A 23,508-nucleotide genomic window follows, 5' to 3' on the forward strand; every position below is an offset into this window, starting at 1 on the left:
ATAATGATTTATTTATTTATAAAAATTGGTGCCCTTACTTTTCTGTGCATGGCTCCAAGTTTTCTTAGTAATATTTCCCATAAAATGCTCTTACTAAAGGAAGAAAGTTTTTTTATTAACTCCAAAACACACACACACACTTTGTTATAATGAGTATGAGTTGAAATGCCAGTGCCAGTTCGATACAAAAGTTTAAAAACCTATACCAAAAATATTTAATAACCTTGTATCATGAATGTGCTTCTTTCTTTTCTTCTTACCACAGTCACAGTCTAAATGTCTGGAATTAATTGATTTTCAACTTTAACACAAAAATTACAGTATAAAATTAACAAAATCAGCATTCAAGTGAGGAAATATCTGATTGAAAAGTGATATAATAAGATGATAAGTGCTTCAAACAATTTCATTCACAATTCAAACATATTAAGGTTTGATAACAAGGCCTAATGTCTTTTACCTAAAGAGCATACAAAAATATCAAAAAATTACTGAACAAACTACTCAAAATCAAAGATCTCTGCCTCTTTCTCTTTCCAAAAAGCAAAACTACGATCAATGTATTTACAAATCTCTTCATTGCTAAAACTGGAAATATCTGTGCCAGAGTAGAGCTTCCCTTCATCTGGTGTAGGTGTCTGTACAATGACTTTAGGGACCTGTCTAACCTCTGGGAGACTATGCTTCACCACTTCTGCAGTACTTTCAGACTGACCTACAGCATTTCCAAAGAACTTTACTTTAATATCTTCAAAGCCATCCTTCCACTCACGGTTTCCATCCTCAATCTCCTGCATGACGGCCTTATGAAAGTCCCGGACCAGCTCCCAGGCAAAGCTCCCAACGTGGTCGAACACCTCGAAACACAACAGGTGCCTCATTTTACGTTCATCCACAGGCAGCTCCAGCTCCAGGATGTGAAAGTAACCCAGCATGAAGAGATCCAGGGTCAGGTTGTCATACTCCACTGGCACACCATCCAGACGAGGTAGGAACTGCTCTGGGGAGTACAGTGCTTTCTGCCTGTGGAGCCTGTGGATGACACTGCATGGTTATTCAAGGTGTGTCCAAACTATGGCTGCTGCTACACATAATGTCTCGTTGTTGATACAAAATTTGGTGTTTTTTTTTATGTTTTTATTACTGAATAAGTTCTGGGTCATTTGACAGCATAACCAATCATAGTTTCACAGTGCAGTTGGAGTATTCAAGTAATTCTCAAACTTTTTCGACCATTCCCACTTTGGATAGGTGGGATTTTCGTGGCCCGACTGGCCTCAACCTGCTTCTCCACCAGTGGGGTGCACCCCACACTTAGAGAACTGCAGGAGTACTCTGACAGACAAAGATGATAGTAAATCATGGAAAGTCATGCAGCGCTACCTGCGTATCTGTCTGGATGGAACACTAGAGATCATGTTCCTCCAGTTTCCCAGCATCTTGTTGACAGCACTCCTCTGTTTGAAAAAATGGCCCAGAGAGCTGTTCATCATCTTTGACTGAGCACTCTCCATGCTGCCTCTAGGATCTGATCCAGATTTGTCACTTGTCCCCAGGCTACCACCACTCATCTTCCTCTCTGCTGCATCCTTGGTCTTTAGGGTCACGGTGTAAGCAGATTTCTTCCAGTGACCTAAGAAGAGCACAACTATGCGCTCCTTTCTAAGGCTGGTGGTCTCCTGAACATCTGCCACATTTTCATCATAGTCAATGCCGGAGTCGCTGTTCTGGTCTGTTTCTGGGGCTAGGTTTAGGATTTTAGGCTGTTTGCCTGACTCTGTGGTCCCAAACTGTGTGGAAGGGCTTAATGTGACAGCCTTCTGCTCCAGCTCATTCAATAAAGGTGATCTCTGCGTCTCAAAATTAGACTTCAGAGTACTCACAGACACTCCAAACTGATGGATTTCATCCTCTATCCTCTCCCTGCGTCCTCTTGTGGAATTCTGTCTGTCTGGGGTCTGAGAAAAAACTCTGATCAGGTCAGTATTGGGCATCTTGCAGTAGGGCTGGTCTGTCAGGTTGGTCATGAGCAGAGACATGCTCTTCACAATGCCTGAAATGCGGCCGCACCACACAGGTAGAGGAACTTGACTTGTGAAGTTTCTGAACTGTGTGTTGACGGTGATGTTGACTATGGGCGCCGGCAGGATGTGCCTTAGCTCCTCAGCCAGTCGAGCAAGCTCCAACTCATAGCCTTCACAGTTCCTCTGCATGGAGACGTTGGCAATCTGCTTCTCCAGATAGATGAGGTCATCCTCAGTCAGCAGCTCACCAGAAGGCCCCAGGATGGCATTATGGGCTTGGGAGTACCTCCAGCTGACTTTGGCATATCTGTTTCCATTTTCCTATGAGAGAACGCAGATAAAAATACAGCAAGTAATTTTTTTAAATTGTATTTTTTTGGGATTTTTATGCCCTTATTTCAGACCGAAATTAGCAGAGATGTCGACAGGAAATGAAGAGAGAGTGAACGACCTGCAGCATAGGCCTCTTGGTTCGATTAAAACCCAGGACACTGTGTTTAAATGTCATGTGTATTAAGCACTCAACCACCCATACTGCACAGCAAGTCATCTTTAATTTCTTTTTTAACAGTTAACATGGTTTATACATGAGAAGAGTTACAACACAGTAAAACTGTGATCCAACCCACATGTCAAGTTTGGAAATATTTGACGTGCAATGCACTGTGTGTTCAGTTATTTCTTATATGCAATTAAATCTAAAAGACGGTGTTTTTTAGTGATGCTGATTCAGAATAGTGATCACAAACCACAGTTTTTGCTCTGCTCATTCTCATTTTCTGAAGCTTAGGAAAGAGATGATTTAATTTTAACTTGGCCATTCAATATTTCTTTACAGCTGTGATTACAAATGATTTTCATTATGAATCAATCTGCAAATTAAGAGAGAGAGAAAAAAAAAAACAACAACACATGCACACAATTCAATTCAACACAATTTTCTACAAGGTACAAGTTCAAGCTGCTTCTTTTGTCCAACCAACATTGAGTAAAATTATTAGGTTGGAGAAAATGATACCCTGACCATTCTTAGCTAGTTTTATATATATATATATATATATATATACAAAAATGGTCTAACATAAGTTATAAGTTCATATGTTTAGGTGGAAAATGAGCCAGAATCAGGTTTAATTTTAATTAATTTGACCTTTTTGTGTATTTTTCAGAGTAAATGGATGAATCTTTAGAAAACTGACCTTCCTCCTCTGATCCTCCTCATCCAGCAGCCTCGCCTGCAGCTGTCTCACCATGACTTGCCTCTTCCACTCAGCAATGGGTCGGCCTCTCTCATCATGGGTGGGCACCAAATAGTCGATATCTGACAGGTTGGCCTCCTCAGTGGGCAGAACTACCATCTTATTCTGTGGAGGACACAGCCATGATATTCTCATCATTCTTGTATTTCAGCTGAACAAAAGAGGAATGGTGACTTTATTCCTTGCTTACTGCTTGTCCAGTGAAGACCCCTGATAACCCCGATTGCTTCAAAGATTGAATGGACTTCATGTCCCCAAGAAGCTTTCTCTCAGCCAGAAGGTTTCCACCAGGCAGCATTGTCTTGTCAGGAGAGTTGGTTATCTTACTCACAGCTGCCATGTGCTGATTGAAACCTTTAATAACTGAAATGCAAATCACCGTTTTACTCAGTTCATTGTAGTAAACACATTTTCATTTATTGAGCTGTGACCTCCTGTTAACCTTTTTGCTTAAACAAACATGTAACATAGGTATACATTTGAATGTTTGATCTTAAAAATCAAATGGAAATGTTCAACTCACCAGACGTTGCTATTTGAATTTGCTCAATTCTGTTAACATTGGTTTTCTGCAGCTCCGCTGGTTTGGATGAATCTGAAGGTGACGAATATACAGGAGGGTATCTGGCCTGAGGGGACTCCTCACTCTCAGGTTGCTAGTTGATAAAACAAAGAGACACAAACACATCACATTTGCCTCTGTTTCTATTGTGAATTAGTAAGGAGGCATTGTCCTTTTGAGGTTCACCTTCAAACTATCCATGGTTGTGATGCAGCTGTGACTGTCCCTGCATATGTCAGTCAGGCAGCTGTAGTAGTCCTCCCTGCTGTGCTGCAGCAACACACTTGGCTTCACCTTCTCTTCTGCCTCCACTGGAGAGATTACCTCAATGGACTTTTCTGCACAGACTGCCTGCAAATATCAGAGTCACAGTTAATACAATCTAGGACCTTTAAAGACCAAATATGTTGAAATTAATAACAGCTAAAATTATAGTATTTTAATCAATTTGTGAGACATTTAATGGCCAGTTCTGGTAGCAGACATGGTGTTCCAAAAACTCCATAACCACCACAAAACTTCATGGCACTGTTTGCACTTTCCACATTATTTATTTTACTCTCTGCAATCACGGTACAATCTGTAAGTGTTAACCAGAATCCCTGACTTTAGTCTCACCATCACAATTCATCACCAGTAAAAAAGAGTTCAGAGACTCTTATTGATGGTTATGTGGAAAAAAGACTTATTAGCCTACTTATTACCAGCTGCGATGGTGTGACTGAGATTGTTTTGACCTCGGAACCGTGTGTGTGTGTGTGTGTGTGTGTCATGTGGTTCTAGAGACACCTACTACTACCACAGAGGTGATTATGGGTACTTTGGCAGGTGTTTATATCTCTGCTCAACAGTGAACAACTGAACGGGCCACAAAAACACAATTTAGTAAAGACTACTGATTACTGAATGTCAACATTTTGCTGGGTTTACCAGCCAATGTCATCCAATTGCAAGATGGTTTTCTGGCTTAGTTTACCTTAATTTATTGTGTCAGACAATATTTGGCCCACAAGTATTTCAGGTGAATGTAAAGGTGAAACAGTAATATGTATTTGGACATACAGTATATATAATGATGTGGAGCAGGTATAAGATCTTAGACAGTTAGGCCTGATCAGCCATACGATTTTATATAAAAAGGATTTGTTTAGGTAATTTTTTTTACTGGTCAATTTGATATTTTGTTGATGCATATTTTTCCTGCCAAACAAGCGTAAGTTTGTTATAATAGGCTAAACATGGATGTAAGCAATGCCTTGTTTTTAGTCAAAATGTATATTATGCTGAGAAAGCTATTCTTTAGTCCTGACACAAACAGTTAAATAAAAATGTAGACTTTAAGACAAACAAAATTAGCTTTAAAGAGTAAACGCAAACTAACAGATCAAAACATATCACAGCCAGAGGGCATGCACCAAACGCGACAAAAGAACAAAACAAGTGCATGGCATAATAAGCAACCTTGAATAATTGGCTTTTTACACCACTCTAGGGAGGATGTGGGATGTATGGAAACATTTAGGTCCCCTTTAATGAACCTGTATTGTCTTAATGCACTCCATGCAGAGAGCATATCAAATTCAGCTCTCTGAGGACATTATTAGTAACCAAAACATCAAAGGAACCCTTAATATGCTGCTGCATGCTGTTGTGCTTTGTGTCCGTGAGGTGGTCCATGCCATTTCCTCTTACACTTTGATGTCAAACAGCACAAAATATGCTATGACACTGCTCAGACAGAGGAATAAACTTCCCAGAAGTTGTGTAATCCATAAACAGATAAACAAAAGGGGATGGGAAAAAGGGAGAGGGAGCCTGATTCCTTTGTGACCCTTCTCGTAACAATTCAATGTCCTAAAAGCTACAGTGAATCGGCCCTTGTGTGTGTGTGTGTGTGTTTAATTAGACCCAGTGGCCAGAGAGCATTTGGTTTTCATCAGCAGCCCCATCGCAATTGCCACGCAGCTATAGATAGCCAAACCCTGTTTTTGGCCTGGATACACTCTCTGACTATCAAAGACCACAAAGACTCTGATCACCAGAGATTACGAGCCAAGAGTTAAGAAACAGCTACTCAGTGCTGTCTCACTGTCATTCATGCAGCACCAGTAATCTGCAGTCCTCGTGGGTCGAATCATGAGAGGTTGTGTATGTCAGAACATTGTATGTTTTTAAGAAACATGTCTTACAATTCAGTGCTCTGGAATCAATCAGCAAAACAACCTGTTTCCACATGAAATATTCACGTTCCTGGTGATTGCACAGTGGAATGTATACAGCGGGTGGACATTATACACAGAGCGCTAGAGTGTAAATACATGTCCACACTCATGTGAAAATGCTCTCAGGTTTCTTGCATGGAGGTAAATACTTGTGCAGGTAATAATGGACTGACATGCTTTTGCCAACATTTAGGGTTTTCTTGCAGCTGTTAGTTCATACTCCAATACTGTCATCACTGCTTAAGCAGAGAGTACATCTACAAACTGTACAAGTTTTAAGAAAGGACAAAAAAAATCTTTGAGTCCAATTTGCAAAAATCAAAGAACAAAGTATATTAAGGTCATGAGCCTGGAGTATTACTCATAACTAACCGTAAGAGGCCAGAACTGATCAGAAAGCAGGTTATACACAGCCAAAAACATCTACCAGCAAGGGACTCTTCTATAAAAATGACAACACGTTTATTATATTTTACAAAAAAAAAATTACACAACACTTCCAGTAACAGAAACAAAAGTTCAAAGGAAAACAAATAGACCAAGAGGAGAAAAACAGATAAAAAGACAGTGAAAGTGATCAATAACTAATAATAACAGCTTAAACACACTAACCTTGACCTTGGACAAACTTTCCCAGCGCACACTTGTGCGACAGTGAAACTCCAGAGGCACCAGCTCATGCAGGTGCAGCCAGGTATCCGGAGCAGACGCTCTGTTCTGAGGATGTGGCGCTATGTTTGACACCGTTTGAGCATCTCTGCTTGTGACTGAGGACAGCTAGGCAATAAACAATAAACTCTGATCGGAGAATGCTGTTAATAATTAAGAGAAAGGATAGGGTGGCCTGGTAATGTCGCTAATGCATGGACAAATCAATGGCCATGCTGTTGTGCGAAGGCAGGTATCAGCGGAAGACGTGTCAAAGCAGCTGGAAAAGAGACATTTTATCCAGCCATGTTCAGGGGATTTTTCTTTTCACAAAATGTGATACTGCTTCAGCTGTTAATGTGGAAAAGTCATTGTCAAAGTCTTTCCTAAAAACAATAGAAAGGTGCAAATCAACTCGATGCAACAGGATCTGGTGATCATTCCTCCTGTTCAAGTGTTGACTTCATACATATATAAAAATACCCACGATATATAACCCCAGCAAGGTACATATGAAATTGCTGTTTATATCTTTTAGTCTCGTGGTTCTGTGTAGTTTACTACATTGTTTTTTGCTCAGTTTTACGAATTTTAACACTTATAAAAAAATTTTTACTGTTTTGAAAATTGTTATGTTTGTTGTTCTTCTGAAGTGCAACTGTGATATATCCAATATGTCCAATGTAAAACATTATATGAGCATGTGTTTTGTCTCTCATTGCAGTAAAACAATGAGGAAATTTAGAGTGTGTCTTAAAAAACACAGTGATGAATGGAGATGACAGTGTGTTTTTCCTTCCTCTGTCCAAGTATTCTAAAAATACTTGGACAGAGGAAGTCAGAGCCAAATAATGGTGGATCAAACAGTGACTTTGGCCTGATCACCGTGAATGGAGAGAAAATGTGTGTGAAGTAAATCTCACGCTACGCACTGTTTACTTGATTGCAGCTGTTCCTGCGAAATAAGGAAGAGAGGTTGACGGCGCTGAACAAGTCTGACCTTGTTGTGAGCGATCCAAACAAGTGAAGAGGCCAAATACTCAGCTCTCTCCAGTCAATGTCTGAATCCATTTAGGTTGCTGCACAAAAATGATATTATGTGACTGATACTCTAGAACCAATGAAAACTGTGATTTGTGCAGTACTGTACAAACGTGAAACGCCATCAGAAATGTAATTGAAGCATCTCTGCTAGTACAGCTCATCTGTGGCACATTGACTTTCAAAGCATGACATATGGCAGTTTGTTCTCCAAATATATCAGATCAGTTAGCTCCTGTTCCAAGGTCTCTATCTGATGACCCAATTGTTCACATCAGGCCTCAGTTGGCGTGTCCAACCCATACCTTGCCAAGGAACTTAATACAACATTATGTTGGCTACCTATCGTACACACTATTCAGGTGACAATCAGAGCACTTCCAAGTCTGAAAAAAAAAAAAACAACAAGCCAACCCCCCCCCCCCCCCCCAAAAAAAAAAAAAAAAAACATGAGACGGAATCAAACGCGTGTGTGAAGCCAATGACATCCTGCTGCCCGGCTCCAAAGAGGGATAGAGTTGCTGGTTCCAGGCATCAGACTGGTGAAAACACTGAAACTTAAGCTTGTGGATCTCATATCGGGCTCAGCTCCTGGGCCCTCCACCTGAGCCGCAGGAGGGGTAACTGATAGGCCTTTAGCTGGTGGTGGCTCCACCTGTTTTTGATGCCACAGCGGCCCCTGTGCTAATTAGCTCTCCATTGTCAATGAGAGGATTATTCCTGAAGAATAGCTCAGCAGCTTCGCCTCGCTGGCTCCCAATCATCACCCTCTTCATTTATGAGTGCTGCTCTTCTTCACGGCTTCCATTGGCAGCCAGCTTTCATTGAATATGTAACTGTGTTGTGTACAATATAGGAATGCGAGAGAAGACTGAGGCAGAAACAACAAGTGGCTGTCGAGTGACAGCAGCACTTTAAGGTTCAACAAGTTTGCTGAAAGAGTGGTCCCAATGGGCTCTTTCACTTCACGGTACTCTAAACTAGTAAAAACTAAATTAAATAAAGTAAACTAAATTAAAACTAAATGAAATATTAAATAGTAAACTAGTGTTTACTATTTAAATACAAATTTCTGACATGTATTCAGTAAGGTGAAGCCTCTCCTGTTCTCTCACACTCAGCCTGTGTAGTTAACTAGTGTTTACTATTTAAAACCAACTCCACAAGAATGAATTTGAGTATCTGTATTAAATATAATCATCTAAACCTGCTAATTAGGTTTAGCAGTAGGAAATAAATTACACTGTAATGGATCAAAGCAGGCTGTCTACACCGCCATGTCTTGACAGCCTCTTCTGTTTTGACCCTTGACTTGAGTATCACCAGCATGAACAAGGTGTTCACAATAGAATATTCATCAATCACATTAAGTTGTGTTGTCCTTTCCACACAAAAAGAGCAAATCTCAGCGTTCTCTGTGACAAAGTGAGAAGGTAAACCCCCTTCAGCGCTCACAGCGTCATAGCTTTATTAGAAACAAAAGCCCATCATCCTAAAACTCTTAGAGCGCTGAGAGAACCGGAGAGAAAGGCGATCAGGCTGAGTGTGAGAGACCAGGAGAGGCTTCACCTTACTGAATACATGTCAGAAATTAGGAATTCACTCAGGTTCCAAGATCCTCCAGATGTTTGCTGTTCATCGTTCTCCCCCAACTACACGCAGCTTTGCTTTTCATACCAAAATAAACAGCCTGGCAATGCTGAAACACACACTAAAAGCAGGAAAATAAGAACATTTGAGTAAAAATATGCTTGATATGCTGAAGAGAGAGCTTACGTTTTTCTCCATGGCACGGAGATAACTGGCACATTCATAGTGTCCGCTGTACTCTGCCAGTGCCGCTGCTGTGAACCCATCAATATCCTCATCTGAAAGGTTAGCTTGATTAGCTAACAGGATCTTACAGCACTGAATGAAGGAACATGGCAATATGAGTAGAAGAAGAAATAACAACAAGCATTATTTAGTTGTTTTTTGTTTTTTTTTTTCAGGAAAGAACAAAAAAAAAAAAAAAAGACACCCACAAAAATGTAAAAAGTTGTGACCAACCTCTATCTCCCCATTCTCAGCAGCATCATGAAGTGGGGTCCCTCCCCAGTAGTCCTTAATGACCTTTGAACCCATGCTAAGCAGCTGCTCCAAGATGCAATGGTGCCCCCTGCTGGCAGCAAAGTGCAGCACGGTTGCTCCATATCTGTCCTGGCTGGAAAGCATGATGTCAGTACAGCTCACCTGCAGGGTGACAGTCAGTTTCAGGTAGCAATAGGTTCAAGAGACACGCCATGATGATGGGACACAAATGCGGATTTCTTTACTCACCAGCCACACCACCACATCCTGGTGACCCATGTGAGAAGCAGCATGCAGGCAGGTCATGCCATCGTGGGCTCTCAGGTGGACGTCGGCCCTGCAGTCCTTGACCAGATACTCCACAATGGGTAGGTGTCCCTCCTGGCAGGCCAGGTAGAGTGGGGTGGCGCCGATACCAGTTTGGTGGTTCAAACACCTGCACTCCATCATACAACAACAACAACAACAACAACACAGGTTTGGTTATCAGTATCAGCCTTTCACTGCTTACACGTATCATCAGGATTGGAACCATCTTCACAATTGCACCTGATCACACACAAACACAAGTTTATGTTGAACCTTACGCACCTGAACAATGTAACATATTGGAAAACATGAAAAATGCTGCCCCATTTGAATTGGTGAGAATATGTTATAATTTTTGATGGCAATAGTGGTCGTAAAAACAAAACAAAAAAAAAAGATAGAACAAAAAAGTATGAAGTGATAATGCAGTTAAAAAATTAGGATGCAGGTTTCAGTTGAATCATCTGAAACACCAGTTAGACAAAACACAGGTGGAAATACACTGATGCATATACTGTACTTCAACAACCAAGAGATTGACATGTGATCGACAGCATGGAGGCATGTTTTATTCAGAGATCACTGATGGTCACATGTGATAGTCTGACCATGTCATGTGGAATGCAATTTACAGAAGTAATCTCCTGTAACAAGGAGACTATTTCTGTAACTGTCCAGTTCTTACTCGAGTACTACTGTCTCAGGTTTAGGAGATGTGACAGAGATGGGGTTCAATTCGAGAGTGTGTGCGTGTGTGTGCGCACTACAGTGCTCCTGGTGTCATGTTAATGTATAGTGATATATAGTGGCTATAGTGTTAATCATGTTCCCTGTAATCTTTTACCATGTAACTTACAATTTACAAGCTAGCACTAAACAAAAAAACTAACACTGAAATAGCACAGGACCAGATGATGATGCTCAATGAAAAGTCAGTGTCAGACTACCAAAGATTGTTCAGTTCATCCTGTGAGGACAATGACTGTGTAAATCCCAGCGATGTGCCTAATAAATTTAAGCCATTTAAATAAAGTACTAAAAAAATTGTGCATGGCAGGACGCAGCATATGTGCGCAGAGGATACCATATGCGCCATGTGTATTTCAAATCCACCTTGTAGATGTCCAGATATTTAACAAGACAGGTGATCACTTGATCCTGGTAGCATCATATGAATAGTATAAATTCATGGAAATCCATGTGATAGTAGAGAAGATATTTCACTCCGAAATCAGGGCTTTGTCAGCAGATGTCAGTCAAGGATGCCTCAGTTGGACTCACCCAGGCGCCTGCTGGATGAGCAGCTTTAAACATGTGAGGTTGCCCTTGGCTGCAGCGTAGTGAGCAGGAACTGCCCCACAGTTGGTCTCCACCTCTGCCACAGCTCCAACAGAAAGCAGCCACTTCATCACCTCCACACATCCAAAGCGAGCAGCAAGGTGAAGAGCTGTGGCACCAGCAGCATCTCTATCCTGTCAAACATTCACAAAAGAAAAATGGAAATCAACTATACCCAAATATCAAAATGCACGCCATTGCTCATATATACACAAGATGATGTGCAAGATACAAGATTAAGCTGTTTTTCACATTCCAAATCTGCTGTAGAGATACTTATGGGCACAAACAGCAAAGACATTTGTAAGTGTCATACAGAAACAATGAAATGTTTTCCTTAATTTCAGACAGAAGTCTGCGAATTGAATCATAATGATGTTATTCAATTTTGAGAAACAAGAGATCTATGTAGACCTGACTCTACTTAACTAATAACTAGGTTTAGCGGGAGCTGCTCTAAGGCATCTGGATGTAATTATGCTTGCTACATAATACTAACAGAGGGCCAGTAAGTCAACACCATGTGATGTAATCAGCTGGTAATACATCTGGAAAGGTAATGTACAGCACCTTTTACTACTGCAGTGATGTAAGTGTTCTCTGGGATTAGTTAGATGATCATCTAAAGCCATTGCTTGAATTTCTTCTGACACATAGATGACTTGGTAGAAATTAGCAAGATGGTTGGACGTGGATCTCTCCAAGGTATTGGAGCTGTTAGGACAGGTTTTGCCCTCCCTTTAGTAGCAATTGCTCTCAGTAGGTTGACTAACCTCAACGTTGCAGCCTCCTCGCTCCACCAGCCATTGCAGCTCCTGGATGTGGCCAGTTGCTGTTGCATCATGTGCTGGTGTGGCCCTGTTCAAGGCCCTGGGGGCACTTGCCAGACCCAGCTCACTGACCAGGTACTGCAGGCACTCCAGACGCCCACATCTGGCGGCGTGGTGCACTGGGCTGGCACCATGAGCATCAGTGATGGCTGAGGAGAGGTGACCTGATGATGCTAGCTCCCTCAGGGTTGCAAGATCCCCTGCCTGAGCCGCCTGGATGGCTCGATGAAGCACCATCGCTGGCTGCTATGAGAAAGTTATGGCACACAGAACAAGCCCCAGCAGGTTACCCTCATGTTTTCCCATGAACATCTCCGATACAGTAACAACAAAAAAGCCCACGCAGTCTTTGCATCCACCCAAGCCAGGAAAGTGACACCCTAGCAGCGACCAGCTGGTCGGCGTGGCCGTCGGGGTAGAGAGGAGGGGGCCAGTGTGTGTGAGATGGAAAGGTAATGAAAGACAGGAGGAGACGCAGCACCAGTGGCCCCCTGCTCTCCTTTGTGCGGCAGTGACCATTTGCTGGCACATGCAGCCATGCTTCACTGGAGATGGGGGAGCTCAGGCAGCACGGAAACTTAAGTAATGGGACAAGTCAGAGCCAAGGCATGGTGGATTACAACCAGTGTTATTTTTTACAAGTATTTTAAAAATTCATCTGAGTCGGGATGAGTTGCAGACAGATTTCCAAGATGATCTGCCTCGAATATTTCATGGTTGATTAGATCAGGGAAGTTCTTTGAAGTGTATGTTAATATTTAATTTCAATAAGACTCATATGTGTCACTTTGGCTCCAATTAGCTGATTAGCTACTCACATGACGTGTTGGAAGCTGAGTACTCGCATCTCTCCATAACATCACCCCTGGGGTCACATCAATTTCATCCTTTTTATTATTTATAGAAATATTTCATCCTCTTTACTTTGTTAAAATAAGAGTTACAGATGGTTTATAATTGTGTAAAACATTATTTGATCCTCAATTCAACTTTAGCTTGCGCATCAGTTCATTTTTTCCAACAGCAACACAGTTTCCTTCAGATCCTCCACAACTGCATCCACATCTTCTTTGGTTGTCCCCCTGCCCACACTCAGCCTCAAAGCATTGGCTGCCACCTCTGAGGAGATGCCACAGCTCAGAAGGATATGGGAAGGCCTGGACAGACATATTGCAAGGGGGGTTATATTACTATGGACAGTATGGTGTCTGAACAAAAGCTTAACAGAAAGAAGAGGGATTCATTTACCTGTTTCCACTGTGGCAGGCAGCACCAACGCTGGCCAGCAGCTTCCTGCAGTTGGACAATACCCTCCAGCCTGAAGCAGGAACAAGAGAGTGATTAATCACTCGAAGCCTTTGGACTTTACAAATGACCCTGAGCAGGTCATGAACTCCCTCTGACAATTAGCGGTGTAGGATTCGAGGACACTGTTTGGACTAGATGGCCAAAACTGACAAACATCACCTTGTAATGTTGGGCCCAGGATAGACACATTACATGTGTTGGGGAGGATGTCAGAGCCAGGGTAGTGGCTGTTGAAGTGGATCCTGTCTTTGAAGGCCGCCTGAAAAAAATGCATCATTAACTGCAGAATAATGTTAGTAAAGGTTAATATTTTCACCTTTCTCCTTTTTTAAATTGAGGTTGCAATATCTAGCAATCATTCAAGAATACACACTGAAGCCAACAATTAATGTTCCAAACAGGTATGGCACATAGAAATAAGAAAAAAAGAGAAACCCCTCCCCAAACACACCCCACAATAATCAGTTCTGCAAAAGAAGACCAGGTCTTAATATGTTAACACTGTCTGTGACTGTGAGTATCGCCTCTCTGGTTAATTATAACACTCTTCTGATTATATTTGGTTACTTTTTGCACCATCTACTTTAATTTAATGATAATTTAATGATAATAATGAGTGATCATTATTCTGTTCTGTTCATTTTCAGAAGTTGTATATTTACTGTATGTACCTATATGAGTTACGTTTAGGACAGGAGGCTGTATGTTAAGTGTTGTGTCTGTAAATAGTGGGAAAACTGAACATTAGACTTGTTTTTCTCAGTCTGTCATTGCTAAATTCAAGAAAAGGGAGCAAGAAACAGTCCTTATTTTTTAATTACATTAACACTGATTGCATCATTATAAACCAAAACATTTATATTCAGCAAGAATAATTCCACCGATTTTTTTTTCTCTCTCTTTCAGCTTTTCCCTTTTAGCAAGTCAGCTGTGTGACGTACATGATTTACACCAGATGCCCTTCCTGCCTCAACCGTCCCCATTTATCTGGGTGTGGGACTGACATAAGCCTACCACTAGTTTGTGTTTTGGCTGGGGTGTGAACCCATGGCCTCTGCATACAAAGGATGAAGGTCTAACACTGAGCTACGTCCCCAGGCAAGCACAATTACACTGATAGCATGATGTCATTCTGATGCAATTCCATCAAACTTACTTGCAGTTTTTCTTCCAAGTAAAGGGTGATACTTTTCATATGGCTCTCATAATCTGACAGATTGGAAGTCACCAGCTCTGCAGCCTAACAGACACGATAAATCAGCAGTTACAAAAACAGGTAAAGATGACAAGGCTGGAAACTAAATTAACTACTTTACAGGATCAAGAGTATTGCATAGAATTAAAAACATAAAAAAAACTGAAAATATTGCAACTGGTACTGTGAGTAAATAGCAAAAAGAAGAAATGTGTTTGTATTGAGTACTGTCTTTGTCAGAGTCAAAGTCAAGATATAATATTCTACAACTATTGATGTGTTTGCAGTAAAGCTTCTACGCTTAACAACTTTTGCCAGACATTTAGCTGCTAAATATTACCATAACAGTGTGTGCAACCAGTACGGCTGCTATGCCACTGGAATCACAAAGTCCTTATTCAAAAGAAGTGTGGGAACAGCCAGGAAATTGAAGGATTGATTTAATCACTTGCAGGACAAGCAAAAAGCTGCAGGGGGGCATGACCATAATGAATGTTTTAGGTTTTCATTACCAGATTGGCAACTACATAATTTAATGAGGGCAAAGAACATTACAGAAGAATTTTCATGGCTGTCAACACGGTATCTGCTCATAATCATTACATGTAGCTGATAAAGTGTTTTATAAAATTTGTTCAACATATAGTTACTACATGGTGGATGAAATGGAAAAAAAAAAAAAAAAAAAGCTGAACCTTGAACATCAATCCTTTAGAAAAGGTGCCTGAAGAGTAAGTTGTACCACCACTCTATGAAGACAGGAAGTCATTTAACAATCAGGTATCTATCCCACACTAATTTAGATAATTTCCACTCCTCTGTACATACACTTATGCATTAATTTGTTGACATGCACAAAAAAAAAACATCTCTGTAATATTCCAGTTTTTAGAGGAATATTGCAAATCTTTTGGATTCCTTGTAAAAAAAAGGAAAGAAAAATTATAAATAGAGCAGAAAAATTACCTTTCCCAGACCAGCAATCATTGCTGTGTTTTCTGTCCTGTAATATTCAGAAAGAAATCAGGCCTTAATATTGCAGAATCTCTGGTTGTGGTCATTGTTTCATACATACAAATTTGTTCTGTTGTAATATAGTTCTTTACCCTGGTCTGAAGTTTCTTTCTTGTCCTCCTCCAAACAGCATTGGATACAATGGTGTGGTCGTTTGTAGACCATTTACATATAGTGCGCCGATCCGTGGGCCATAGAACTAGAAAAAAAAAAAATCAAACGCCATCAATAAAACATTCCCACATTTTATTTTTAATGTACAATCAAGGCAGTTATACAACAGATTCCTGACCTTGTGTCCCACTATTGTAAGGTAATCAACACCCAGTCCACAGACATCCACTGGAATTTTCCCGAGAGCCTGGGCAGCATCAGTGTGCACCAGGATCCTGAGTCGCTCGCGCAACTTGTTGAGAAATTTTACTCTCCGGCAGATCTCTTGGATTGGCTGACAAAACAAAGGAGTTTTATTCTTTAATTTGAAACAGCTGTAAACATTTATAAACTAAATAAAACACAGGAAAGAATCTGTCAGTGAACAACAGCAGAAACTTTTAGAAAACATGAATTTTTAAATGATCTGCATGTTTCTTCCTACCATGATGACTCCTGTCTCATTGTTGGCCAGCATAACGGAGATGAGACAAGTGTTGGGACGCACCGCAGCAATGATGTCCTCCACTTCGACATGGGCTGTCAGCTTAGACACGGGCACAAATGTCACATCTGAGACGAAAACAACAGTAAATCAAGCAAGTCTAGAATGGGAATAAATGGAAGGTGGCATATTATTTAACCATTTTAAAAAAAAAAAAAAGTCTTCCTCTCCTCCTACCTGCCTTGCCCTCTCTCTGTAGATGCTCAGCGACTAGTTTCACTGAGTCATGCTCCACATTTGTGGTGATAATGTGGGGATGGCCTGTGCATCCATTGTGGTGCCCTTCACCTTGTTCTGCAGCGCTGCAGCTTCTCCTGAAGTATTCTACAGCGGAGTGGAGCACTAGGTTGTTAGCCTGAAAGAATATTAGTTGATGAACAATGGGTGCATTAATGATGTCAGTATGAATTATAAAATTATATATTTTTTTACGCCAGCGTGTGATGTAAATTACCTCTGTTCCACCGGAGGTAAAAATTAAGTCCTCTTCTTTCCCTCCAACCATTCTCGCCACATTCTCTCTGGACTGATGAATAATTTTCTTGGCCTTGGCACCTAGACATAACAAAAGTTTTGTGCACTCTCAGATCATTGACCACTCTGCAATGGGTTACTTACAGAAAATCTGAACTTGTCAATTCCCTTTACATGTACAAATCAGGTTAAAATTTGGATGTAATGAGATTTTCAGAGAGCATTCTTCACCTGCTATATAGTTACTGCTCGGGTTTCCCCAGGCTTCCTGCAGGGCTTCATTAATGGCCTGGATAACGTCTGGTTCCAGTGGAGTGGTAGCATTGTAGTCCATGTAGACCCTATCTTGCGTTGAGTGCATTGAAGAATTTTTTTTTTTTTTTTTTCTAAAAAAGACTTGAGCCTACTGTATGTGATGCACCAGGCAAAGAGCAACAAAGACTGCGTTGCACAGAGTGAATGTATCGATTTGATTCAGAGAACGGCTGTGATGGTGTGACTCAGCCAAATCAGACCCACCTGTCTGCATTGCTTTCTGAATGATGATGGGAGGTGTGACCCTTCAGCATGACGCTGTCTTCAGTTTGCTTCGCCATATTCCTGCGAAGAAAAGGCGAGCTTCATGGGAGGAAGTTAGACACCCAGTCGATTTTTTCAGGTTCCCTGTAAAACATTAAACAGCAACACGGGCAATTCATCCACTGCAATCAGGTTGCATTTAATATGATAGAGCTGAATGAGTTTGAATCAAACGCTACTTTCAATGTATATTATATCCGCAGCAGGTGGGAGCGTCGTGGAAATCCAGATGTTGCAACTGTTCCGTCAGGTCCAGCTGTTTATCTGAGTGCGTTTGGTGTCGACATGTTTGAATCTGTTCAGGGTCTTTTCTCCAACTCTGTGAGTCCAGAGCTTTGGACCCGATCACCCAGCTCCGGTCCGGACCGGCTGTCCGAACTAAGGCCGACTTTGTTTGCTTTAGCTGAAGCTAGCTTGTAGTGCTAACTCACGCGCCCTGTTAACATTTACCGGACTTAATTCTGCCTCCGCGCCGTGAAGCTAAACTTGGACCGGGACTCACGCCTCGGTGTGACAATGATGATCTTAGCCGTGTTTCTCACCTTTAGAGGTGATGTGAGGGTATCGTGTCTGGATGTTTTACAGCCTGGGTCAATGATCAGCTGGCCCGCTCGGAGGCTCCGCTCCCCGGAGAGTCCGGGCGACTTAAAGGCGAAGCGGCAGTTTGGGAACTTACTGAAGAAGCTCCCGAAACAATCTGTACGAGATGTGAGTGATCACACACAGACGATGTTCCCATGTCGATAATCAGGCGATCAGAATGTGACCCCCCCCCCAAAAAAAGTGTTTTAGATCGCTGTGTCGGTGTTTTATTATCAAAGCCGTTCCACTTGTTCGTTACGAGAAAATCCCAAGTAAGAACTCCATTCCATGTTTTCATTGAGACCGGCAACTGTCGTATGTATATGTATATACATATACACATACACACACACACACACACACACACACACACACACACAGACACACAGGTACACGCCGTGATGCTGATGGACACACACACACACACTCACACTCTCTTACCCCGAGTGCCCGGAGTTCAGACCGACACACACCAGGAACCTGGTCCTCCTTTTTCCATGATGTCCTTAAAAGCAACGCTGCCATAAAACTGAAGGAGGAAGTGAAAATAATACTAATAATAATAACAGTTAACACTTCAAAGTCAGACATAAATAGGTCACATATTTTCACTGAAGCTTAGACTGGTGTGTTTTTGGCTGTGATGGATCTGCTCCAGGAGGTTTCTGAAGTCGAAAGTCATCACTGGTCTCAGTTAACTGCGTTATTTTAAGAGATGGCTCTGAATTATTCACCAAACAAACTTCTTTCCTCTCAGCTGCTTAATATCTTCAAATATTGTGAGATGGGGAGAATTACATCCTCTGAATGAAATTACAAAATGTGCCCATCTCACAGTTTAGTCAAAATGTAAAAACACCTGTTAGATTGTTACACCCACTTTTTAAAGAAAGAAAAGAGTCAATTACTTTGTGTTGCATAATTTCAATGTTTATTTAATATATGACAATGTGTTTAGTGTACACAAACATTTGACGCTAAACTCCAACACTCAAAGACACTGACTGAACTACTGCCCATTTAAGATTTTGTAAATGGGTGCAACTTTATAATACAATGTTCACAGCAATCATGTTTATGTACAATGCAAAATAATTTGATAGTGCGGAAAAAAAAGATTAGATGTGGAAACACAAAAATGCAAATGCTATTCCTTCAAAAGGGAGGGATTAGAAAAAGTAGATTTTGTGAAGGCTGTCAGAGCATGATGGTGAAGGTAGATACTGAAAGTATGAGTGTGACAGTCAGGTAACCTACAGTATTACTTTGTACAAGATGCAAATCCTAACAGGGCTATAATAACCTATTACATCCTCCCACACACCAATAGACTGATTATTACAGGTATGTCCCATATGGTTCCCTGATAATAAAACTAACTACAATCAAAAAGGAACCTGACTGTGAATCCAGTACACAACTCAACACAACCACACCAGCAGAAAATGGATTTTCAAAAACTGACGTACATTCAGTGTGATTTTTGTGTGCGTGTGTGACTGCACCAACAAAACTTTGGTTGGCTCAAAAGTAATGCACATTAAAAAGGCCAAAACAAAACAAGAGGGATAATCTCAACATTGAGATCAGACTGGAACTCACATTTCATTTTTAAGATTGGGATTTAAAAGAAATGAGGAGGGAACTAGTGCTTGAGACAGCGTAATGTATAGTGCAGCAGGTATTCCCTCTGTGATGATGCTGTCGCTGGATAAAATACAACTCAAATCTCCGCCAAGGAAGTCTGTGATAGACTTTGACACTATATCGATGGCCCAACTTCTTACAAAATATATGAACGCACATTAGACTGCTTGATTAACTTACAACTACCAACAATTGTTCGCACGTATAAGATTGTAATGATGGTGATTGGATCACCTCAAAGTATGTCCACAACACACAGAATACTTTCCAAGATCAGGAAATACACTTTCAGTAGATTAAGGTATGGATTACATCAGAAGCAAAAATATAAGGATACAGAACTGACACAGACTTGAGTCTTCTGTCCAGGTTAGATGCTTTGAGATGTTGATCTTAATCTTAATTGACATATCTCTACCATCATGGAACATGCTCTCCAGGCTGGCTGACCTGAGGCATGCTCACCGATCAAACTGAAATGCTCATGAAAATGCACAGACGCATGTTTCATCAACCATCAGCTGAGGGAGAAAGAACACAAGTACATTTTGCAGCTGCATTTTGACACTTTCACCACAAGTGATTTTTTTTCCACTTAAAGTGAGTTTGTTGAACAAAGTCACATGCTTGCTGGCCATCCATACAAAAGTTTATGTGTGCATGAAAAGTTGGTATACTGTGTGTTATGGAAAATTCTCTATTATATGGCATCTGATCGACCAGATTGGAAATCTGACATTCCCATGATGTTTTGTTACACAATATGTAAGTGATGATGATGATGAAAACCAGTAGAGTGATATTATTTGTAGACATTTCCAGAACAGGATTATAGCAGCATGAAAGATGTAGTTTCAAAGCAACTGGTGCAGAGGCATTCTGTACAGTACACCTATGCAGTATGACTGAAAAGAGAGGCACTACATTTATCAATACAGATAGACAGTTTCTATTCTGCACTGTCAGGGATAGTTTACACTTTTCATCACTGACCACGGTAGCTTTGTGCAGTTGCGAAGGAAAAGATAACCTTAATGTTTTCTACCTATTGAACTTGTCAAATGTATGTTAGTTGGTCAGGTGTCTCCTAATCTTAAAGGGGATGTTATTATTCAAGCAATCAGGCCAAGAAACTGGGCAATTAGAAAATGAATACAATGTTTCATTCATATTAATTGTATTGGGACAAGGTTGTATTATTGTATTATATTTGTGTGGGGACAAATATTTAAGGAACTGATATTAAAAAGTGCAGTGTGCAGAAATTGCACGGTACTACTACTTTAGAAATATAAATGTCTTTGTAAATAAATACATGCAGAAATAAATAATAAAGCTGTTAAATATCTAAATATATCACATTTGAAAACAAAATTCAGGTAGAGCATGAGATTAAATTGGGAGGATTAATGGGATGATATCATATTACTTAAAGTGTGATTGCAGATACCCACTGTGCTCCTACAAGTAGCTAAAACGACATGGATTTATCAAAATGCCACAAGAACATGAAATTTCTCTTGATATGCCATTCCCTTGCCAGGCTGTGTGTGCTAAAGTTTCTAAGTAGTTTTAGGGATAGGAGGCAGATCAATGTCAAGAGTCATGAATCAGAGAGAGGAGAGAAACATTCTGAAGAATCACACTCAACTGTCATTTTTTTCTTTTAGCGTGTTTTTTCTAGCTGTACGTTTCAGCCGGTTTAGAGAATCTATATATAGCTGCAGAGCAAAGTAGAGAAGAACCTGCATGTTGGTTTATTTTCTGATGCAAATGAAGCAATGCAATCCTCACTGACATGGCAGCTTAAGGTAATATAAATGCCACTGCATTTTTTAGGGACTAAATGTATAAGGCTTGATGTGTCACTGACAACAACTACAGTACATTACCATACGTATGTAATCTGAGATAAGAAACTGTTGCTACGTCTTTCCGTCCAGCTATGAATAAACTCCAGAACATTAAGTGACAGCTTTTTGAAGAGGTTCTTTTGAATACAAGACTCACACCGCAGCAAAGGCCTGACACAAAATGGGCACTTAAGGTGCCGAGGACAATAGTGATAAACTGAGGACGTACAGGGGGAAGATGTTTGTTGGTGATGGTGGTGGTGGGGAGGGGGCTCAGCACAGGGGGAGCATTAAAGACAAGGATCTATATACATGAAGTTTTTGCGTTCATTCTTATTTCATTGAATTTGTTAAGAGTGCTTTTTCACATCCTCATCTGTCCAGCTCGTCTTCTCGACAGCTTTGACCTGAAAGGCAGATGAGAAGATGCATTCATGTAAAAATAATAAAACCTTTGTGCTATCATCTGAGAGGCTCTAGTAATTGTTTACCTGATAGTTCCAGCAAGGAGAGGGTTAAACGCATATAGCCAGTCATGCATCTCTTTGTCATTAGTGGCTTGAAGCAATATACCACGATGCTCTGTACACACAGCAAATGTGTTTGGGGTCTGTGGAGGAAGAGAAGAAATGTCTCAGTATATTTAGGCACAACAGGTAGGAAAGAGGAGTTTCTGGAGGATTCTGGTGAACTACCTTCAGCATTGCCTGCTGATCCTCACTGTATTCCACCTGAGCAGAGGAGAGGTTGACAATAGCTCGCTCCACAGTGTCTCTTTCTGTGTTGTAGATGTAGACGTACGGCCGCCGCACCACAACGTAACGCTTTACCCAGCCGTTGGTCTGTGGCTCCAAGAAATGTATGTAACCCTTCTTTGACACGATGGGGCTGAAAAACAGTCAGCCAGTTATTACCACACGAGAATCAGACAAACTGTCAAAGAGAGGACGTTTCTTTGGAGTAAGAGCCAACTCAACCTCACCTCACTCTGATCTCCTGGATATCCGGGACAAATCTGCGGGCGCGGGGCTTAGCTTCAGAGGCAGCAGACTTCTTGGCCTCTGTGTCATGCTGTGTGTCAGGACCAGGACTTGTGGCACGTGAGCGAGGCATTGGAGGTCTGCAGTACAAGCAGAAGAAGCTTTTGAGCACTGATAACTCGGGCTGAATATCGAAGTCGATACTATTTTGGCACCGACCAAAATACCTCAATATCCTCGAGTATCACAAGATGTCTTGTTGTTCAGTACTAAATTTCGGAAAGAGGGTAATCTCATCAATGGCAGTGAGCCAGTAAGCAGACAGCATGTTTGATGTGCCAAGATCTAAAAGTCCTGGTGACTCGCTGTATTGAGGCATCCGGGGGAAATAGGTGAGGTTACACCTTGGTTTAGGCCCAGAGACGGAATTCACAGTCAGTGTGTATTGTGTTTTGAAAGGCTGTAGAGTGACTATTCTGGGTCTCATCCCCAAGAGGCACAACATTAAAAGATGTTGAAAAAAATTTAAGCTGTGAGTCTAATGTAAAAACGTACGTGTTGGGTTAGGGTTAGTGTTGATTTGGCACTGATAACTGTTTGCACTATTTTATTGTATTGTTCATGTTCCTTTGTGCTCTTATATTTTAGTGGAGCTACGTGGCATATCACAGCAGCCAAATCAATTTTTGTTTACTTAAAGTTTTACTTACTGATATAATGCAAAAATGTTGAGGAGCTGATAAATGAAACAGATTTTTTATTTTTTACCATCATGTGTAATGTGATCGAGATTTCGAAGTATCATTCTGGACGCAGTATCTGAGCCAATGTATTGGGAGCAATATTGAAAATTTTAGAAGAATACTGATAACAAACCACAAACCCAGCAAAGTACTTTCCAATGTGTGAGCAACA

General features: G+C 40.9%; 3 protein-coding genes across 7 annotated transcripts in view; all 3 read right to left on the reverse strand.

Moving 5' to 3' along the window:
• Positions 1-201: 201 nt before the first annotated feature.
• Positions 202-12,540, reverse strand: espnla (espin like a). The gene is made up of 11 exons (XM_029500691.1): positions 12,247-12,540; positions 11,417-11,607; positions 10,076-10,262; positions 9,806-9,988; positions 9,533-9,664; positions 4,032-4,196; positions 3,807-3,939; positions 3,474-3,646; positions 3,224-3,388; positions 1,384-2,345; positions 202-1,032 (listed from the first exon to the last, which is right to left on the reverse strand). The coding sequence occupies exons 1-11, from the start codon at positions 12,538-12,540 to the stop codon at positions 501-503; spliced, it is 3,117 nt and encodes a 1,038-aa protein (XP_029356551.1). The 3' UTR covers positions 202-500.
• Positions 12,541-13,113: 573 nt separating this feature from the next.
• On the reverse strand, positions 13,114-18,190 carry scly (selenocysteine lyase). 5 transcript variants are annotated; one of them, XM_029500283.1, is made up of 13 exons: positions 18,074-18,190; positions 17,472-17,615; positions 17,184-17,293; positions 16,933-17,033; positions 16,656-16,833; positions 16,419-16,546; positions 16,113-16,268; positions 15,913-16,019; positions 15,773-15,809; positions 14,768-14,851; positions 13,771-13,870; positions 13,552-13,621; positions 13,114-13,460 (listed from the first exon to the last, which is right to left on the reverse strand). In XM_029500283.1, the coding sequence occupies exons 2-13, from the start codon at positions 17,546-17,548 to the stop codon at positions 13,307-13,309; spliced, it is 1,302 nt and encodes a 433-aa protein (XP_029356143.1). In that variant the 5' UTR covers positions 17,549-17,615; positions 18,074-18,190; the 3' UTR covers positions 13,114-13,306. The 5 variants fall into 5 exon arrangements, with proteins under 5 accessions (XP_029356143.1, XP_029356142.1, XP_029356141.1 ...); XM_029500282.1 differs by having other exon boundaries at positions 17,715-18,170; XM_029500281.1 differs by having other exon boundaries at positions 17,711-18,170.
• Positions 18,191-21,791: 3,601 nt separating this feature from the next.
• kif1aa (kinesin family member 1Aa) overlaps positions 21,792-23,508 on the reverse strand; it is a 34,402-nt gene continuing 32,685 nt past the window's right edge. The window contains exons 46-49 of the mRNA XM_029499305.1: positions 22,596-22,733; positions 22,309-22,501; positions 22,105-22,223; positions 21,792-22,020 (exon numbers count right to left, since the gene is read on the reverse strand). Of these exons, the coding sequence (XP_029355165.1) occupies positions 21,978-22,020; positions 22,105-22,223; positions 22,309-22,501; positions 22,596-22,733 (493 nt within the window). The 3' untranslated portion in view covers positions 21,792-21,977. The remainder of the gene's footprint in view (positions 22,021-22,104; positions 22,224-22,308; positions 22,502-22,595; positions 22,734-23,508) is intronic.

The sequence above is a fragment of the Echeneis naucrates genome, chromosome 4 (genome assembly GCF_900963305.1).
Source record: "Echeneis naucrates chromosome 4, fEcheNa1.1, whole genome shotgun sequence".
Lineage (NCBI taxonomy): Eukaryota > Metazoa > Chordata > Actinopteri > Carangiformes > Echeneidae > Echeneis > Echeneis naucrates.

Excerpts from the sequence above, each read along its gene's own strand:
- espnla (XM_029500691.1), bottom strand. The coding sequence starts at position 12,540 with ATGGTGCTTCATCGAGCCATCCAGGCGGCTCAGGCAGGGGATCTTGCA. Across the intron at positions 3,940-4,031 it reads CAACCATGGATAGTTTGAAG|CAACCTGAGAGTGAGGAGTC; the intron begins GTGAACCTCAAA and ends TTTATCAACTAG. Across the intron at positions 3,389-3,473 it reads GGGTCTTCACTGGACAAGCA|AATAAGATGGTAGTTCTGCC; the intron begins GTAAGCAAGGAA and ends TGTCCTCCACAG.
- scly (XM_029500283.1), bottom strand. The coding sequence starts at position 17,548 with ATGGCGAAGCAAACTGAAGACAGCGTCATGCTGAAGGGTCACACCTCC. Across the intron at positions 13,871-14,767 it reads ACTTGGAAGAAAAACTGCAA|GCGGCCTTCAAAGACAGGAT; the intron begins GTAAGTTTGATG and ends CATTTTTTTCAG. Across the intron at positions 13,461-13,551 it reads GCCTGCCACAGTGGAAACAG|GCCTTCCCATATCCTTCTGA; the intron begins GTAAATGAATCC and ends ATGTCTGTCCAG.